The sequence below is a fragment of the Talpa occidentalis genome, unplaced genomic scaffold (genome assembly GCF_014898055.3).
Source record: "Talpa occidentalis isolate TD23 unplaced genomic scaffold, MPIMG_talOcc4v2.1 talOcc4.2, whole genome shotgun sequence".
Classification (NCBI taxonomy): Eukaryota; Metazoa; Chordata; class Mammalia; order Eulipotyphla; family Talpidae; genus Talpa; species Talpa occidentalis.
The window spans coordinates 94,279,547-94,297,052 of NW_023602073.1; the positions used below are offsets into that span (position 1 = coordinate 94,279,547).

Genomic DNA, 17,506 nt, shown 5'->3' on the forward strand with positions numbered 1-17,506 from the left:
TTTTTTCATTGGTTTTCTTGGTTTTTTGCATTTTGAATTGTATGAGTTAATTTTTTTTTTTTTTTTTTTTGTAGTCTGTTAGTATTTATTTTTTTTTTTTTTTTATAAATTTTATTGTTATATTCCCCATACAATTGCCGCCCCCATTCTGACCCCATCCCTCCCCCTCCCGCCCCGCCCCCTAAAAGTGTCTCTGGTTCATAGTTTTTTGTTGATTTTGATTTTCACTTTCTTATAGTTTTTCATTTTCCTGGTCCCTTATTTAAGTTTTCTAGATTCCTGCTATGAGTGAGACCATCCGGTATTTTTCTTTTTCTTTTTGGCTTATTTCGCTGAGCATGATCCCTTCCAGCGCCATCCATGTTGCAGCAAATTGCATGTGTTTATCTTTTTTGAATGCTGAGTAATATTCCATGGTATATATGTACCACATCTTCTTGATCCAGTCATCTATTTTTGGGCTTTGGGTTGTTTCCAAAGCTTAGCTATTGTAAACAGTGCTGCTATAAACATAGGGGTGCAGGTGTTCTTTGGAATTGATGTTTCTGTGTCCTTTGGGTAAATACCTAGGAGTGGAATTGCTGGGTCATATGGAAGCTCTATGTTTAGTAGGTCCAGAATCTCACACTCTTTCCACAGTCCAGCTCCACCACCAGGGTTGACAGATTTGCACGCTCCCAAACGTGCAGAAGAGTTCCTTTTTCTCCACACCCCTCGCCAACATTTGTTGTTGCTAGTTTTTTTAATATGTGCCATTCTCACTGGTGTAAGATGGTATCTCATGGTAGTTTTGATTTGCATTTCCCTGATGACAAGTGATGTTGAACATTTTTTCATATGCCTGTTGGCCATTTGCATTTCCTCTTCAGAGAAGTTTCTTTTAAGCTCTTCTGCCCATTTTTTGACTGGATTATTTTCTTTGTTGTTGTTGAGTCTCATCAGCTCTTTGCAGATTTTTGTGATCAGTCCTTTATCATTAGTGTTGGGTGCAAAAATGTTCTCCCAGTTGGTGGGGTTTTCTCTTTGTTTTTGTTATTGTCTCTTTTGCTGTGCAAAAGCTCTTTAAATTTGATATAGTCCCAGCTGTTTATCTTTGCCTTCACTATCACTGCTTTGGGTGATGTGTCTGTTAAGATGTCTTTGATGTGCAATCACGTAGTGTTTCGCCTATATTCCTTCTATATATTTTATGGTTTCAGGTCTTATGTCTAGTTCTTTAATCCATTTTGAGTTGATTTTTGTGTATGGTGTGAGGTGGTGGTCAAGCTTCATTCTTTTGCATGTAGCGACCCAGTTTTCCCAGCACCATTTATTGAACAAACTTTCTTTGCTCCAATGCATAGTCTTTTGCTCCTTTGTCAAAGATTAGTTGACCATAAATCTGTGGGTTTATTTCTGGATTTTCTATTCGATTCCATTGGTCTGTATGTCTGTTCTTGTTCCAATACCATGCATTTTGATGATTATGGCTTTGTAGTATAGTTTGAAGTCTGGGAGTCTGATGCCTCCATTCCCTTCTTTTTTTTTTCAGGAGAGCTTTGGCTATTCGGGGTTTTTTGTGATTCCATATGAATTTCATCAATAATTTTTTCTATTTCTTTGAAGAATGACATTGAAATTTTGATTGGAATAGCATTGAATCTGTATATTGCTTTTGGAAGGATGGCCATTTTAATAATGTTTATTCTTCCAATCCATGAGCAGGGGATGTCTCTCCATTTCTTTGTGTCTTCTTCTATTTCTTTTAACAGTGTTTTATAGTTTTCTTTGTATAGGTCCTTTACTCTTTTGTTAGATTTATTCCCAAATATTTGATTTTTTTTGTTTCAATAACAAAGGGATGGTCTTTTCGATTTCTTCTTCTTCAGATTTATTGTTTGTGTATAGGAAGGCTACTGACTTTTGCGTGTTGATTTTGTATCCTGCCACTTTACTGAACTGATTGATGAGTTGAATTAGCTTTTCTGTGGAGTTTTTGGGGTTCTCTATGTATAATATCATATCGTCTGCAAATAGTGATAGTTTGACTTCTTCTTTTCCTATTTGGATTCCTTGGATGTCTTTCTCTGTCTTATTGCCCTGGCTAGGACTTCCAGTATTATATTGAAAAGCAATGGTGAGAGTGGACATCCTTGTCTTGTTCCAGATCTTAATGGAATTGCTTTCAGCTTTTCACCATTGAGAATGATACTGGCTGTTGGCTTGTCATAGATGGCCTTTATGATGTTGAGGTATGTTCTTGTATCCCAAGAATTCAAGGGCTTTTATCATGAATGGGTGTTGCACTTTGTCGAAAGCTTTCTCAGCATCTATTGATATTATCATATGGTTTTTATATTTCTTTTTGTTGATGTGTTGGATAACGTTGATTGATTTTCGGATGTTAAACCATCCTTGTGCCCCTGGAATGAATCCAACTTGGTCGTGGTGAATTATCTTATGGATACATTGTTGGATTCTGATAGCTAAAATTTTATTGAGGATTTTTGCATCAGTGTTCATTAGGGAGATTGGCCTGTAGTTTTCCTTTTTTGTGTTGTCCTTGTTCGGTTTTGGTATTAGTGTAATGTTGGCTTCATAGAACGTGTTTGGTATTGTCCCTTCCTTCTCAATTTTTTGGAAGAGTTTGTGAAGGATAGGCACTAATTCGTCTCTGAATGTTTGGTAGAATTCATTTGTAAATCCATCAGGTCCTGGGCTTTTTGTTTTTGGGGAGGTTTTTGATTACCATTTCATTTCGCTAATTGTAATGGTCTGTTTAGGTGTTCTATTTCTTCTTTATCTAGCTTTGGGTGATTGTAGAGTTGTAGGAATTTGTCCATCTCCTCTAGATTGTTAAACTTGTTTCCATATAACTGTTCATAGTAGTTACTGATTATTTCTTTTGATTTCTGCTGTGTCCGTTGTGATTTCTCCTCTTTCATTGATGATCCTGTGTTATTTGTGCTTTCTCCCTTTTTCCTTTGTGAGCCTGGCTAGGGGTTTGTCTATTTTATTGATTTTTTCAAAGAACCAGCTCTTGGTTTCATTGATCTTTTGGATTGTTTTTTTAGTTTCAATTTCATTTATTTCTGCTTTGGTTTTATTATTTCTTTTTCTTCTACTGGTTTTGGGGTTTTCTTGTTGTTCTTTTTCTAGATCTTTGAGCTTCGAGATTAGGTTGTTTCTTTGCGTTCTTTCTTGTTTCTTGATGTGAGCTTCTATTGCTATATATTTTCTCCTCTATTACTGCTTTTGCTGCATCCCATACATTTAGGATATTGGTGTCCTCCTTGTCGTTCAATTCAAAGAATTTTTTAATTTCTTCTTTGATCTCCTCATTAGTCCAGTGGTCTTCCAGTAGTGTGGTTTTTAATCTCCATGAGGTAGGAAAGTTCCTTGCCTTCTTTTTATGGTTTATTTCTAGTTTGATGCCTTCATGGTCAGAAAAGATGGTTGATATGATTTCAATCTTGGTGTATCTGTTGATGTTTGTCTTGTGCCCCAGTATGTGATCGATCCTGGAGAATGATCCGTGTGCGCTTGAGAAAAATGTGTACTCCGTTTTTTTGGGGTTTAGTGTTCTATAGATGTCTGTTAAGCCCAATTGCTCTAGGTCTTATTTAGAGCTTTGGTTTCTTTACTTATTTTTTGTCTTGTTGATCTATCCATTGTTGATAGTGGTGTGTTGAAGTCTCCCACTACGTATGTGTTTTCTCTGATGTCTGTTTTCAGAGAGGACAACAGTTGTCTGATATATTTTGGTGCTCCTTCGTTTGGTGAGTATATGTTAATGAGTGTTATTTCTTCTTGAAGTATTGTCCCCTTGATCATAATGTAGTGACCATTGGGGTCTCTTTTTATCTTTTTGAGTTTGAAATCTGTTTTATCTGATATAAGTATAGCTGTTCCTGCTTTCTTTTTTGGTCCATTTGCTTGTAGGATTGTTTTCCATCCTTTAACTTTGAGCCTATTTTTATCTTTTGTAGCTAAATGTGTTTCCTGGAGACAGCAAAAGGTTGGGTTTTGTTTCTTAATCCAGGCTGCAACTCTGTGTCTTTTTATTGAAGAGTTTAGTCCATTTACATTTAGAGTTAATATTGATATGTTAACATCTGTATTTGCCATTGTGTTGTCTTTTCTTTGATTTTATTTATTTATTCTTTTAATAACTTTTTTTTTTTTTTTTGGCCTTCTTTCATTGTTATTCGTCGCTCTGAGGTTCTGGCTTTAGAACTCCTTGTAGTATTTTTTGGAGTGGGGGTTTAGTTGCAATGAAATTCCGGAGTTTCTGTTTGTCTGGGAAGGTCCATATTCTTTCTTCAAAGAGGAAGGAGAGCTTTGCGGGATAGAGTATTCTTGGTTGGCATCTGTTTTCTTGGAGTCTGTTGACTATGTCCTCCACTCTCTCCTTGCCCGTAGTGTTTCTTCGGAGAAGTCTGATGTCAGCCTGATTGGTTTTCCTTTGAATGTTATCTGTTTCTTCCCTCTTGCCAGCTTCATTATTTTTTCCTTGTCCTGGATTCTTGGGAGCTTTACTATTATGTGTCTTGCTGTATTTTTCCTTTCGTCGTGGAAGTTTGGTGTTCTTCTTGCTTCTTTTGTATATCAATTTTCAGCTCCTTCTTCACATTTGGGAAGTTCTCTTCAATTATCTCTTTGAATATTTTCTCTGTTCCTACATCTCTCTCCTCTCCTTCTGGTATTCCTATAACTCTTATATTTCCTTTCCTCATGGAGTCCGATAGTTCCCGAAGTCTTTCTTCGTTCTTTTTCCTTCGTACTTCTCTTTCCTTCTCTGTTTTGGTTCTTTTTATTTCTGTGTCTTCAAGATTACTTATTCGTTCTTCCATTTCATCTATTCTGCTTTCATTGCTTTTCCCAGAATTCTTTAGTTCTTCCATTAATTCTTTGATCTCCTGCATTTCTTTTACTTCCCTCTTTAGGGACTCAATTTCTTTCTTTCTGACCATTGTTTTCCCTCTCTAGGGACTCAATTGCATTCTTCTGATCGTTGATTATTTTCCCTTATCATTGTTTCCTTTATGACTTCTGTCAGTTTTTTAATCACGGCAATTTTAAATTCTCTTTCTGGAAGGCTCAGAAATTCTTCCAAGTTATTGTCGTTGCAATCTGGGGGCTGGCTTTCTTTTTGTGGTGTGCTTTTTCTCTGGAGAGTTGCTAGGTTGCGTGTGGTTCTTCTCCTCCCTACTGTCTGTTTTCTAATTTGCCGTATGCGTTGGGACACTGTGTTGTTGGGACTTGCCGGCATCTTGGGTGGGCTTCTCTGTTCCCCTCTGGTTCTTCCAGGAGTCATCTGTCAGTTTCAAGCAGCCTTTACTGGAGAAAGGTCCCTGTTCTAAAATGCCGATGTGGGGACACACTCCCCTGTGCGCCTGGTCTGCCCCGGCGGTGGGTTCCTGCTCCCCTCTGGGCTTGGACTGCAGGCCAGAGGGGGTCTGGCGTGGGCGAACTTCCCCCGCTCACCTCTGGCTCCTGAGGAAGCCTTCTGCAGGTAGTCTTTACTGAAGAAATGTCCCTGTTCTAAAATGGTGATGTGGGACACACTCCCTGCGCTTCTGGTCTCAGGCACACTATTCTGCGCGCCTGGTCTGCCCCGGCTGTGGGTGCTCGCTCTCCCTGTGGGCTAAGACTACTTGTTCAGAAGGGGCCAGGTGTGGGCTAACTCCCCAGCTGGCCACTAGCTCCTTCAGTAGCCTGTGCTGGGGTCAAGTCGCTAGGTGGCACCAGAGATCTCTCCTAGAGCCCTTGGGGAGCTGATTTTCCACCCCGTGGGACAGGGAGCAGAGCGGGGATGGTAGGGTACACCTCAACGGCTTTGGGGTGCTGTGTCTGCCTTGTGCCCCACCGTCGTGGGGAACCCACGCCCCTAATTTCGTGTCCCGGGTCTCAGTTCCAAAGCCCTCAGTTCAGGACGCGGGCTGTAGCCCAGATCAGTGGCGCGGGAATGGCGCCTTTTGAATCCCGCTCCCCTGCCTGGGCGCCTTGTTCCTGCTCACTCAGGGAGGGCCTCCGCCCGGGTCTCAGTTCCAAAGCCCTCAGTTCCAGGACGCGGGCTGTAGCCCAGATCAGTGGCGTGGGAATGGCGCCTTTTGAATCCCGCTCCCCTGCCTGGGCGCCTTGTTCCTGCTCACTCAGGGAGGGCCTCTGCCCGGGTCTCAGTTCCAAAGCCCTCAGTTCCAGGACGCGGGCTGTAGCCCAGATCAGTGGCGCGGGAATGGCGCCTTTTGAATCCCGCTCCCCTGCCTGGGCGCCTTGTTCCTGCTCACTCAGGGAGGGCCTCAGCCCGGGTCTCAGTTCCAAAGCCCTCAGTTCCAGGACGCGGGCTATAGCCCAGATCAGTGGCGCGGGAATGGCGCCTTTTGAATCCCGCTCCCCTGCCTGGGCACCTTGTTCCTGCTCACTCAGGGAGGGCCTCCGCCGTCTCCCCGCAAGCCTAGGTCGCAGGCGCAGGGCCCTGGGCAGCTGCAATCCGAGCGCCGCTTTCGCGCAAGCTTACCGGGCGGCTGGGGCTGTGTGCTGGTGCTGGGCTCCTCCTGGTGGGCGGGGCTCTCTTTACTGGCGCCTGGAGCTCACCTCCGCGGCGGATCCTGCAGGGTTCGCCTCAGCTCCCGTTCACGGGTGTGGTGGCTGAAATAGTTCCTTTCCACTCACAGTCCCACTTGCTGCATCCGTTTTTCTTGTTGGGCGTTTTGGTTTGTTGTTTCCCTCGTCTCTGCCGGTCGGAGAGTGCCGCCTCTGTGGGCGGGGAGGGAGCAGGGTTCTGCGCTTCCCTCCCTTCTCGTCCTCTTTTATGGCAACTTTCTTCTTTGGGCAGTTTGCTGGAGTCGTCCGTTTATCTTCCCTGTCTCAGTTCTCACTGGGACCTGCCGCTTTTCCTCCCTATTAACTTTTTTTAATGGGAGATCTTACTCGCCATGTTGCTCCGCCCCTCTCAACATTTTTTTTTAAACAACAACCTATAAAGCTTTTAACACATTAAGTATCACAGGCATTTTTTGAACCATTTACTCAACAGTGACATAATCACCTAAGTTGGTTAAAGAAAAATCTTAGATGTATTTTTTTTTTGTTAATATAGTGTGGTGGCTTTCAAACTTTGTAATTCTGTTTTCATTTCAATTTCACTCTTTTAAAGAAAAGTGACAGATAGAATCTACCAAAATCTGAAAGTATTGTCACATTGTCTCCAAGTTTTCTCTTATTCTCCTTTCAACTGATATGGTGTTTGCACTTCACTGAAGCTATTTTGATCAAGGTCACCAGTGACCTCTATGTTCCTAAATGTAGTGGTCATTTCTCACCCTTCATTTGTGTTAATCGATTGTCAACATTTGATACAGTGGATCACTCCTACCTTAATGATCCAGACTCTTAGTTTTTCTCCTACTTCAGTGCATCCTCCTTCTCAGCCTTTGGTGATTTCTCTTCTTGACACCCTAGCCTACACTGTGATAGCACATCTTGCGTTACTTAATTTTGAGTGCCTGTTGTCCACTGTTAGTAATTTGTACTACTAGATTTTTTTTTCCAGGCACAGACATATTAAATCATACCATAAATGGTGTTCCACAGCTTGCATTTGTTTGTTTGGTTTTTGTTGTAGTAGTTGTTTTGCATCTGATAGTCTACCATGGACTCTTCGTCTTCAAATAAATTACAGCATGGCCAGTAAGAGCATAGAGGCCAAGCTGGGCTCGGTTTAAATCCTAGCTTTGCCAATTACCAGATGTGGTGTTCTGAACAAATTACTTAAGTTTTCTGTGCTACTCTGGAATCAACAAGAAAATAATCTTTGAATAAGAAAAAGAATAATAACTATCTGAATCCCTAGAAGTTTACCTCTGAGATGAAAGATCTGTCTCTTCTAATCAAACACACTACATTAAAGGTTATGACTAAGAAACTTTAATTGCAGAATTTTATGACATAATGGCAATTTTTCTTACACCCTGAAAATAAATAAATTAGCTTTACCTTACCAGGTATTCTATTTTTGTAAGCTGCAAACAGATATGAGGTATGGCACTATTAATCTGGAAACTGCTTATCAGGGTGTTGCTGATATGGGTCGCGCATCTCTACCAACATTCCCCTCAGCTTCTTTGCCGCTGCAAGCAAGCTAATGCCAGTGGTTCCTTGAACCCTGAAAATGCTGATCTTGTATATTTGAGTGGAGCTTAAGGTCGATTTTATGTTGCTTTTCGTTAACTCTTTAAACAGTGTAACTCTATCTGGGCAATAGAAAGCCAGAATTTCAAATACTTTCAAATGTAATCAAGAATTAGTGTGTTGGCTTCATTTTCACTGACGTGTTACCCTCATTTCCAGATAAAGATTATACTTTGGGTAATTATTTCATTATTGTAGATGGAAGATTTTAAACTTTTCCTTAAAACTCGGGAGATGTTTACTTTTTGTCCACCCCTACTGGCTTCTGTGTTTATTAGCTGTATGACATTTTTTATTTTTTGGTTTAGGTTTAAATTTTAGTTGAAATAACCAGTTTAATTTCTCAGTCATAGTCTACTTAGTTTTATGCCTTTTTATACTAACATATTAATTTTAGTATTTTCTCTAAATTTTTTATTGTCAGATATGATAGAGGTGTCTTATAGAATGCCATCCATCCTGGATTTGCCAAATTATTTTTGCTTTCCTGATTAATATAAGAACTTTCAGTCATTGTAGTCTCTAGGTCTTTTTGCTGAGAATAATTTGTGTCATATTACTTACTAATATTAACCTAATTCCAATTCTTTATTCATTGTTACTGAATATGATCTTAGTGGAGAGATTCTATAGATGACTGAGTATAAGGTTCTAATCTTACAAAATATCTGTGTTCTTTCTTCATTTCTAACAAAGATTTCGTCTATGACCTTGAATGAGTTACACAATCCTTCTACCTATGCTATAAAACAGAATTGCTTAATATGTTTAAAGTTCAGTCTGATATTTGTGATGTCCACAAATGTAAAACTTACCTAAAATGGTGATAGAGAAATGGTTGTGATACTTACACATTTGGTACTTTTTTTTTTTTTTTAAGATTTATTTATTTATGCATACAAGAACTAGGGTACAGGCCAGAGTTGCGGAGGTGGGGTGGGTAAGAGGATTCACCAGAGACAGAGTGGGGAACAGAAAAGGCAGACTGACTGAAATACACTGCTGAGGGGAGCAGCATGTGAGCCAGGAGAGGTCTGCTGCGCCATGTGGGTTGCTCCCTGGCCTGGGATCAAACTCGTGCTGTAGTGGCTGCAGATAGCTTCATAGATTGTGTCTTAACGCCTTGCACCACCAGGGAGGCCCTACATTTGGTACTTTAAAACAGGCTTTCATTTAGCACAAGTGTTATATTCTCAGTAGATACTTGTATCATTGTTATGTTTAGACCTGAAGGAAATGGGAACTAACCTTAAAGGCCTAAGGGTAGTAAGCACTGTGCTAGATTCTTCAGATGTATCTTCTCATTTAAATTTTAATTCTGCTAACTTGTGAAATATGTTAATTCTATTTCCACTTTGCAGACAAGGAAACATAAAATCAGAGATGTTTAGTAACTTGTTCTGTTTAAAAACATGCATGTCAGAATTAGGCTATGAACCTAGATCTTTGAAAATGTCCTTACTTGAGCTGTATCATGAGAATGCTAAATACTTATTGTCACATACATTGAGGAAAAGCTCTCTTTAAAAAGTTGATGGCTATTAATGATGAATTTACACTATTTTCTCCTAACCAGAAATACTTTAATGGGCAGTGGCTTTTAAGTATATTAAGTTTCCAATGATATTACATCTTCTGTCACCAATTCTGTTCTAGCATGTTGGCAAAGGATGAACTGATGACCATTCTTGAGAAATGTTGCAAGGTTTTTAAGTCTTCTTCTGCAGTGCAGCTTGACAGCACAGCAAAGAGAATAGAGGAATTCTTGGTCCAGTTTCAGAGCCTTGATGGTGAGAATATAATATCTTGCTAGTTCTTCTGGTATGAGTCATTTAATGAAAATAACATGGAAAACCCCACATTCTGATATTGTTATAGGACAGGGAGAGGGGCAGCCCAAACCCCGCAAACCTGCCTATTCTAAATGGGTTCTGCCATCCGTCGCATCAACACAAAACATAGGAGACTTTAATGGGAAGGAACTTTAATAAAACTAGGAAACAATACAGGTAAGGCAAAGAGTCTAGTTTCTAAATGAAGCATCCAGAGTTACCCATCCCCTCGTGGGTAAAAGTCCATCCAAATGGGATTGGCCCAGAACAAGGCCCCAAAGCCTGCCACAAGTCTAAAGCATCTTCCAGTGGGGACCCACAGAAAAGGGTCACAAACAACCGGACAAGCCCGGAAGGAAAAGAGCAAAATCAACATCAAGATAAAAGCTGTCATTGTCACCTCCCCACGGGTCTCACCCACATCTGTGTCACCCAGTCCACGACCAAAAGACAAGCACAGTTTCTTTACGTGTCTCTAGGCTCCATGCGCCTCCTCCAGGTCTCCTTCTGGCTCCATCCTGCTTCCTTCCTCAGTCTCTTCTGCAGCTTCTCCTCTTCCTGCTCAGCTCCACCCTCCCTTGAGTGGGGCAGGGAACCTCCCCCTTTCCTGGGGACCACCCTGTTGCAATATGAGAGATAAAGAAATAAAGTAGTTCATGATCATTTAGTATACTAAGCCCCAGAATAGCACATCATGACAATCACAAATAAGCCAAGTGCTTATCCTCCAGATTGGGCCTAAACAATGAAAAGCACCAAACAGGAAGGAAAAAAAAAATTCTTTCTCCAGATGGAGAGTTTGGAGGACTTACCTTAAAAAATAATAGCAACAAGAAGAAATTAAAAGACTAGAGGAGGGTAGCAAGGCATCATAATTAAGGACTCTTTTTAGATGTTTTTTCTTAAGCTTTCCATCAAGTTCTTTATATGTTTCAAAATCACTGCATAAATCATTTGTAAGCCTGAAAATTTAATAGCTGTGAACTGCTTTCACAGCAATGAAGCTCATTGGTATGCTGATTACCAAAATATGCATGAGGTTTGCTTTAATCAGATTTACAAAAGCTTGAATCTTTCAGTCCTAACTGGAAGAAACCTGGCATTCTTCCGTGTTGAAAAGTTAGTTTCCTTTATTTTGTATGGCCTCTACACGATCATTTATATTTGCTTCTGAATGCTCAGGATGAGCCTAATTGTGTATAAATAGCCATGTTCTCCTTAAAAGCCCTAGGACTTCTTTTTCTAATGGGGTACCATGGATTGATACTGATCATTAACTTCTTTTGCTCTATTTCTAGCACCCAAATGTATTATGTGTGCACCTTTTATTGTCCCCTGTTTAGGGAAATTTAGTGGCGTTTGGGGCAAGAGGTGGTTTGATGTGTAAGCACATATATAGGATATGGTGGAAGGATTTCACTTGAAATGTCCATATCATTGGAATTCCAAATTCACGTGGAATGCTAAACTGTGTGGCAAGTATTAAGTATTTGTCTTGAAAGTCTCACTGGTTTAGAAAGTGCTCTTACTGAAATCCCTCCCTCTCCATAGCTGCAATGCTAAAATACCTGGTTTGTACTCAAGGTCCATCAGTGGAAGATGAAAGACAAAGTTTGCTGAAAGTGACATGAAAATGAGAGAAGTACTTCACAGGGACTAATAGGGTTTCCTCCAGGTTATTTAGATATTGCTCCCTGCCATTGCAGCATGAACTGAACTATTTATTAAAGCATAAAAATGTAAAGGGCTAGAAATTGCTACCATAGAGATCACTGAGTGCAGCTACAAAAAGGAATATGAGCCCAGAAAGTGAAAGTTAACTTGCTTGAGATCCCTCAGCTAGTGGCAGGTCCCAGCTTAAAGTCTACCAGCTTATTGTTTTATTTCCTCCCCTGATTCACAATTTAAATGCCCCCAAATTGTGGCCATTGGGACAGTTAACTGTTGTCCTTAAGGACATAAATAGGGTAAAAGACTTAAAATAATTTAATTAGGTAAATTTCAGTTTTGTACAAAATTGGCCACGTAGAGATTTTTAAAAAGAAACTGCAGCATATTTATTTTAATTAGAATTCATGTATTATAAGTTACTGAACAAATTCTGTGATGTTCTAATATTAAAGTAATGTAGCTTTTAGAAATGGAAAGGTTGGCAATTAACATGATTAAAAGTCTAAAGAATTTTACAGGTTGAAGAAAGCCAATCTCGCAAAGAAATGTCTGTATTTCACTATTTTTAAAAGTGATACATTGTCAATAAAATGAAATTAAAATCCCCCACATTAGAAGTGGAAACATTTGACTATATGTTACTGACTCCTTAGCATTTATTCACTTATCAGAGTCTGGGCTTTATGTTTGGGAGGTTAAAAGTATATCATATTGCCATCAGATTTATTTTTAAGGCTCTGCTACATGTTAATGAAATGGGACAAAATTTTTTAGATATTTTAACCTTAAATAATATCTTCCTTGAACCTAGAATTATTTATAGCTAAGAAGAAAATTATTCTTTGAGAACAATGTTGATTCTACAGCCGCATCCTCTTAGCTTACATTAGACCAAATAAGCTATGTAAGTGTATAGTTCCTTAAACCTGCCCAGTGCTAGGAAGAGAGTATTAGAGCCATATGCTTTCTAAAAGCACAGCCAGACATTTACCAGATATTTTAAAGAATAATCTGTTTAGTAGATTATTTGAAAATGTTTACACACTACCCTTTTCATATGCAAATGATGGGGAAAATCCTGATTTGCAAGATCAAGGCCAACTTTGCCTGGGTATAGTTCTGTATTGTTACAATCTTGGCATAATCAAAGAATATGATTTAAGTTTTTTTTTTTTTTTTTAACTGTTTACAGCAGATTTTAGGAGTGTTTGCTGTTGGTTTATAGGATTTTGTTTTGTTATTGTCACATTTTTAAAATTCAGGAATTGTTTTCTTTTGAAGACATCTCTACAGTATAACTAAGTATTTATTAACTTCAGCTTCTGGAAGAAATCATTTATCTGATGGAACCTTGATCCTTTGCCACATTAAAAAAATATAGGTGAATTTTATTTCTCTTGGAGTAGTTAGAATGTTTGTTCTCTTGACTTCAGTGGGTTTACCCTAGTTGCTGTATATTGGTTTTGTATTAAAAGCAGAAGCCAAAGAGGAAGACGATACTTCAGGGTCACAGTCGAAGGGACTTCAGAAGACAGACCTCTATCATCTTCAGAAGGTCAGGTCATTTTCTTTTCCATCCATGTACATCCGGTGACGCTCCCTTTTTGCAGTGTACTGTAGATTAAGGGTGTTTCATTTTCAGTTTTAAACCACAACCAGGAACAAAGCAGACTTTATAAATTACAAGTTGAACACCCTATTTGTCCCTCTGCTACCCCCATTCTTCATATACACCATCTGAAATTTGCTATTTCATATAGATAGAAACTGCTTTTATTTTTTTTATTTTTTTTTTTTTTTTATAGAGGCACATGCACTGGGTACAGTCAGAAGCGCGGGAGGGTGAGAGAATTCACCAGAGCCAGAGCGGGGAGCAGAGCAGGCAGAAGGACCGAAGTACACTGCTGAGGGGAGCAGCGGGCAGCAGGAGAGTTCTGCGCGCCATGTGGGACCCTCCTCTGGTGGCCGGGGAGCAGCCGGGGATCGAACCGGCGCCGCAGAGGCCGCGGGCAGCTTCGCAACCCAGCGCTCAACCGCTGCGCCACCGGGGAGGCCCAGAAACTGCTTTTATAACCTCACACAGAGACAGAGAACTAACCATAAATGAAAAATGGGAACATGTTTGCAGAAAGGGATCTGTTTATTTTTATGATGTATTTTCTGTTTGGTCAAACTGAGAGATCCAAAAGAGACTTAACTTACTAGGTTTAGATACTGTTCTTGAAACTTATACTGCATACTCAGTGCAATAGAAATTAAGCTACATTTAAAATAAAAAAATAAATACAATTGATTTTGTTCTAGTTCTTACTCTGTACATTCTGTCTATGGAAAGGGTATCCTCTCCCTCTGCCTTAACAACAGGGCTCTCAGGGGTTTTCTGTGTCAGAATCATCAGAAAAAAAGTGGTTTTTTTTAATCCGTAGTCCTTATTGGAATTGAAGGAGTTAAGAAGAACAAGTAAGAAGCAGAGTAAGTTTGAAGTACTCAGAGAAAAAGTTGTGAACTTCATTGACAGTCTGGTAAGGTGAGTCTGTTGCTCTTAAGAGTTAAAAATCATGCTGTTTTAACAACAACAAAAATCATGCTGTTCTTCCATGTAACACTGATGTGACAGCATCCCACAGCTGATCCAAGACACCTTCTCCTAGATTAGGCCTTGTGCTTTTCAGGTGCTTCTGTTCAGCTTAAAATTGTGATTTTGAACCCTTTGTCATCCTTTGTAAGATGTCTCATCAAGTGACTTAATTCACTCTTTTACTTCCAGTTTAAGAACGCTGGTTTAATTTTAATCTAGTTTATTAGGCTAGGGCAGTGGTCAAAAAGTAAATGTTTTCCCCTTTCTTATAATGACTTGTTTGCACTGTCCTTGATCTTTGCTGGGAGTATGCTGCATCTAGACCAAGCCCTTGTGCCACCAGGGAGGCCCCAGAAATATATTCCTAAGCCACTCTCCAAGTCTGTACTTGGACAGAAACGCTAATATATGATGATGTTTGTCACTGTTCAATGAGTGTAGCCCAGTGGAAGCAAAATACAGGCAGGTATTTGGTTTAGTCTCTGAGTGAGGTCCTTTGTGGATATTCAGAAAGACTGTTTTGCTTTGGGATTTACCTGAATTTCTAAATGTTATAATTAAAATGTTGTTTAAAAAAGGGAGGGGAGTACAAATGTGAAACTGGTTTTTCTGAAGTCGAATCTGGTTGCCTTGTTAGATTTCTAGTCCTTATGACATAAGCAAGGATTGCCACAAGGTCTTTAAGCGACACTTTTATATACGTGATTGGGAAGAAACAGCCTGAGATTGGTGTAGGAAGAGTTTATGGTAAGAAATAACTAATGGGCAACCCAGTCAGCCATCTGGTGAGGCAGTTAGCATCACAAAAACCATTTCCGAGGCTACAGCTAAATTAACTTAATCTTGAGTAAAATGTTAGCAATATTTGAGATATAGAATGCTGTTTCTTAAGGCCAAGTCAAAATGATAGTATTTGCAAATGGGTTTTATTTCTGTTGATACTGAAGGAGCAGCATCTGAAGTGGAAGGAGCAGAGAGCCAGGAGCTCTGAGACAAGAGGGAGATGGGTAGGAGTGATGTACAGGGTTAATACCCTCTTCACTTCTCTTCTGAGGTCACTGACCACATGACTGGAGCAACTGTAGTGGGGTTTTTTAGCTAGTTATATCCTCTCCAGAAGGTGGGAAGAAAGGTCACCAGAAAGAAGAGGGTAATTTTCCTGGCTGGCTGAGGTAGTTCTCTCTGCACTGGTGAGAAAGGGATCTGACGTAAGTCTGTCATGTAGAAAAATAGTTTAAGCCTAGGACTGGACAAGCCCCAGAAATTTTTATAAAGACATGTGAGTTAACTACATTGTTAACTAGCAATTGCTTTAACTAACAATTTATTACTCTGTCTTTGGGTTGTGTATTCAAAGCTTCTGCCTTCTAATTTGCTACCCCACAGGTTACCCAAAAGTGATGTCTTTCAAGGCACAGACCACTTGATGGGCTTGTGATACATTCAAATGCAATTTTTTAACTTTTTTTTTTTTAGTTTGTTTCGTTAAATTTGCTTATCATGCAATTAATAAATGACAGTTCCAAGTTAGTGGTTTTTTTAATTGAAATTTTAATGATAGCTTGCTTTTTAGTATTCTTCAACTAAAATTTAAAGTATTTTTAACATGTAACAAACAAAACTTTCAGGGTATCATTTTTATGATGTCAATTTAAACATTTTCTATGATCCCCCAAAATTTTCCTAAATTCCTAGTGCCAGACCTTTTAGCTGTTAAATGTTTGCCATGGTAAGAAATGTGGTCATCTCAGTTTTAATATAATTGACTTTAAGAAATGTATCTGTATTTTAAAAAAGCATTCAATAATATTTTAAGAAATTCTACCCAAAAGATTTTTGGTATAACTAAACCGTATGTTTGTAAAGTTTTAGGCAAGGACTAAAACATAACAGTTTTCAAAAATACATGAGGAGGTACAATTCTGAGTGAACCTACTACATTGGACACTTCGGTTTTGTTTCATCTGTCTGTGTTTTGGTTGTTGGTTTTGCTTTTTAAGTAAATTGCTCAATCCTCCATAGATAGACAAAGATATTATATTGAAAATGAACTTCTGCTTACCTAAAAGGTGATACCTGACTTTGGCTATTTCAGAGAATACCTTCTGCCTCCAGAGACACAGCCACTGCATGAGGTGGTATACTTCAGTGCTGCCCACATCCTTCGTGAACACTTAAATGCGGCTCCACGAATTGCCCTCCACACAGCACTCAACAATCCTTATTATTATCTCAAGGTAAGAAGCAGATTCATTCTCTGACAGTTTAGTGTAGACCCTGCTCTTCATTTTTGCAAAAATACTGTAAAGTTGCAATTCTCATGAGTAGAGAGTTGGCAGCTTAGGGTTGCCCCTCTTTCAGATAATTTAAAAAAATTCTTTAGACTTTCGAGGATATTTTCTAACCCAGTCAGGATACCAATCAGTAGTCAGCTGATGTTGTCAACTTTTGACTGTTTAAATGTTTGTGCCGTCATAATTTGTACCTTCATATGATAAAACCAAATCATAGACACTGACACTTAGAAGTATACTATCACTGCTCTTGTGAAAATAAAGGAAATGTTTTCTACAAACACAATAGATAATGTGTCAAACAGTATGGCCTCATGAAACTACTAAAAAGATCCAAATAGTTGTTTCTTTAAAAAAAAAAAAGATTTATTTATTTATACATACAAGAGCGGGGGTACAGGCCAGAGGTGCGGGGGGTGAGAGGATTCACCAGAGACAGACTAGGGAGCAAAACAGGCAGATCCACTGAAATACACTGCTGAGGGGAGCAGTGGGTGAGACAAGAGTGGTCTGTTGTGCCATGTGGGTCACCTCCCTGGCCCGCAGGGGAATCGAACTTGTGCTGTAGTGGCTGGCAATAGCTTGACAGCACTGTCTTTAACCCCTGAGCCACCAGGGAGGCCCCCAAAACAGTTGTTTCTGATGAAAAAAAATTCTGTGATTTTTAAGTCAAAGAAAGATATACTTTCATAAATTATCTGTAGGACTAAATACAGAGGGTGGCCAGAAATCTGGCAGGGCTAAAATGCCTAAAATCCAAGCACATTTGCTGGTTTTTAGAAGTTGTTCTTTATAAAGAGTTCAAGAAAGAATTTTCAAAACTGACTTTCTTATGACCAGTTAAAGTGATTACCTTAAACATTTCAGTCAAGCTCTATCTCAATGAATATACATGAAATGTGTTAATAAGTAACAACATCAACTAAGCAGCTAGAAATCTTACCACAAAGGATACTTAA

At 39.3% G+C, this 17,506-nt stretch overlaps 1 protein-coding gene across 4 annotated transcripts in view; it reads left to right on the forward strand.

Moving 5' to 3' along the window:
• ORC3 (origin recognition complex subunit 3) overlaps positions 1–17,506 on the forward strand; it is a 63,880-nt gene that overhangs the window by 43,105 nt on the left and 3,269 nt on the right. For 3 of the 4 annotated variants that reach the window (XM_037520078.2, XM_054699024.1, XM_054699025.1), the window contains exons 14-17: positions 9,829–9,962; positions 13,151–13,230; positions 14,102–14,202; positions 16,349–16,490. In XM_037520078.2, coding sequence (XP_037375975.1) covers positions 9,829–9,962; positions 13,151–13,230; positions 14,102–14,202; positions 16,349–16,490 — 457 coding nt within the window. The remainder of the gene's footprint in view (positions 1–9,828; positions 9,963–13,150; positions 13,231–14,101; positions 14,203–16,348; positions 16,491–17,506) is intronic. The other variant, XM_037520079.2, reaches the window with a different exon arrangement.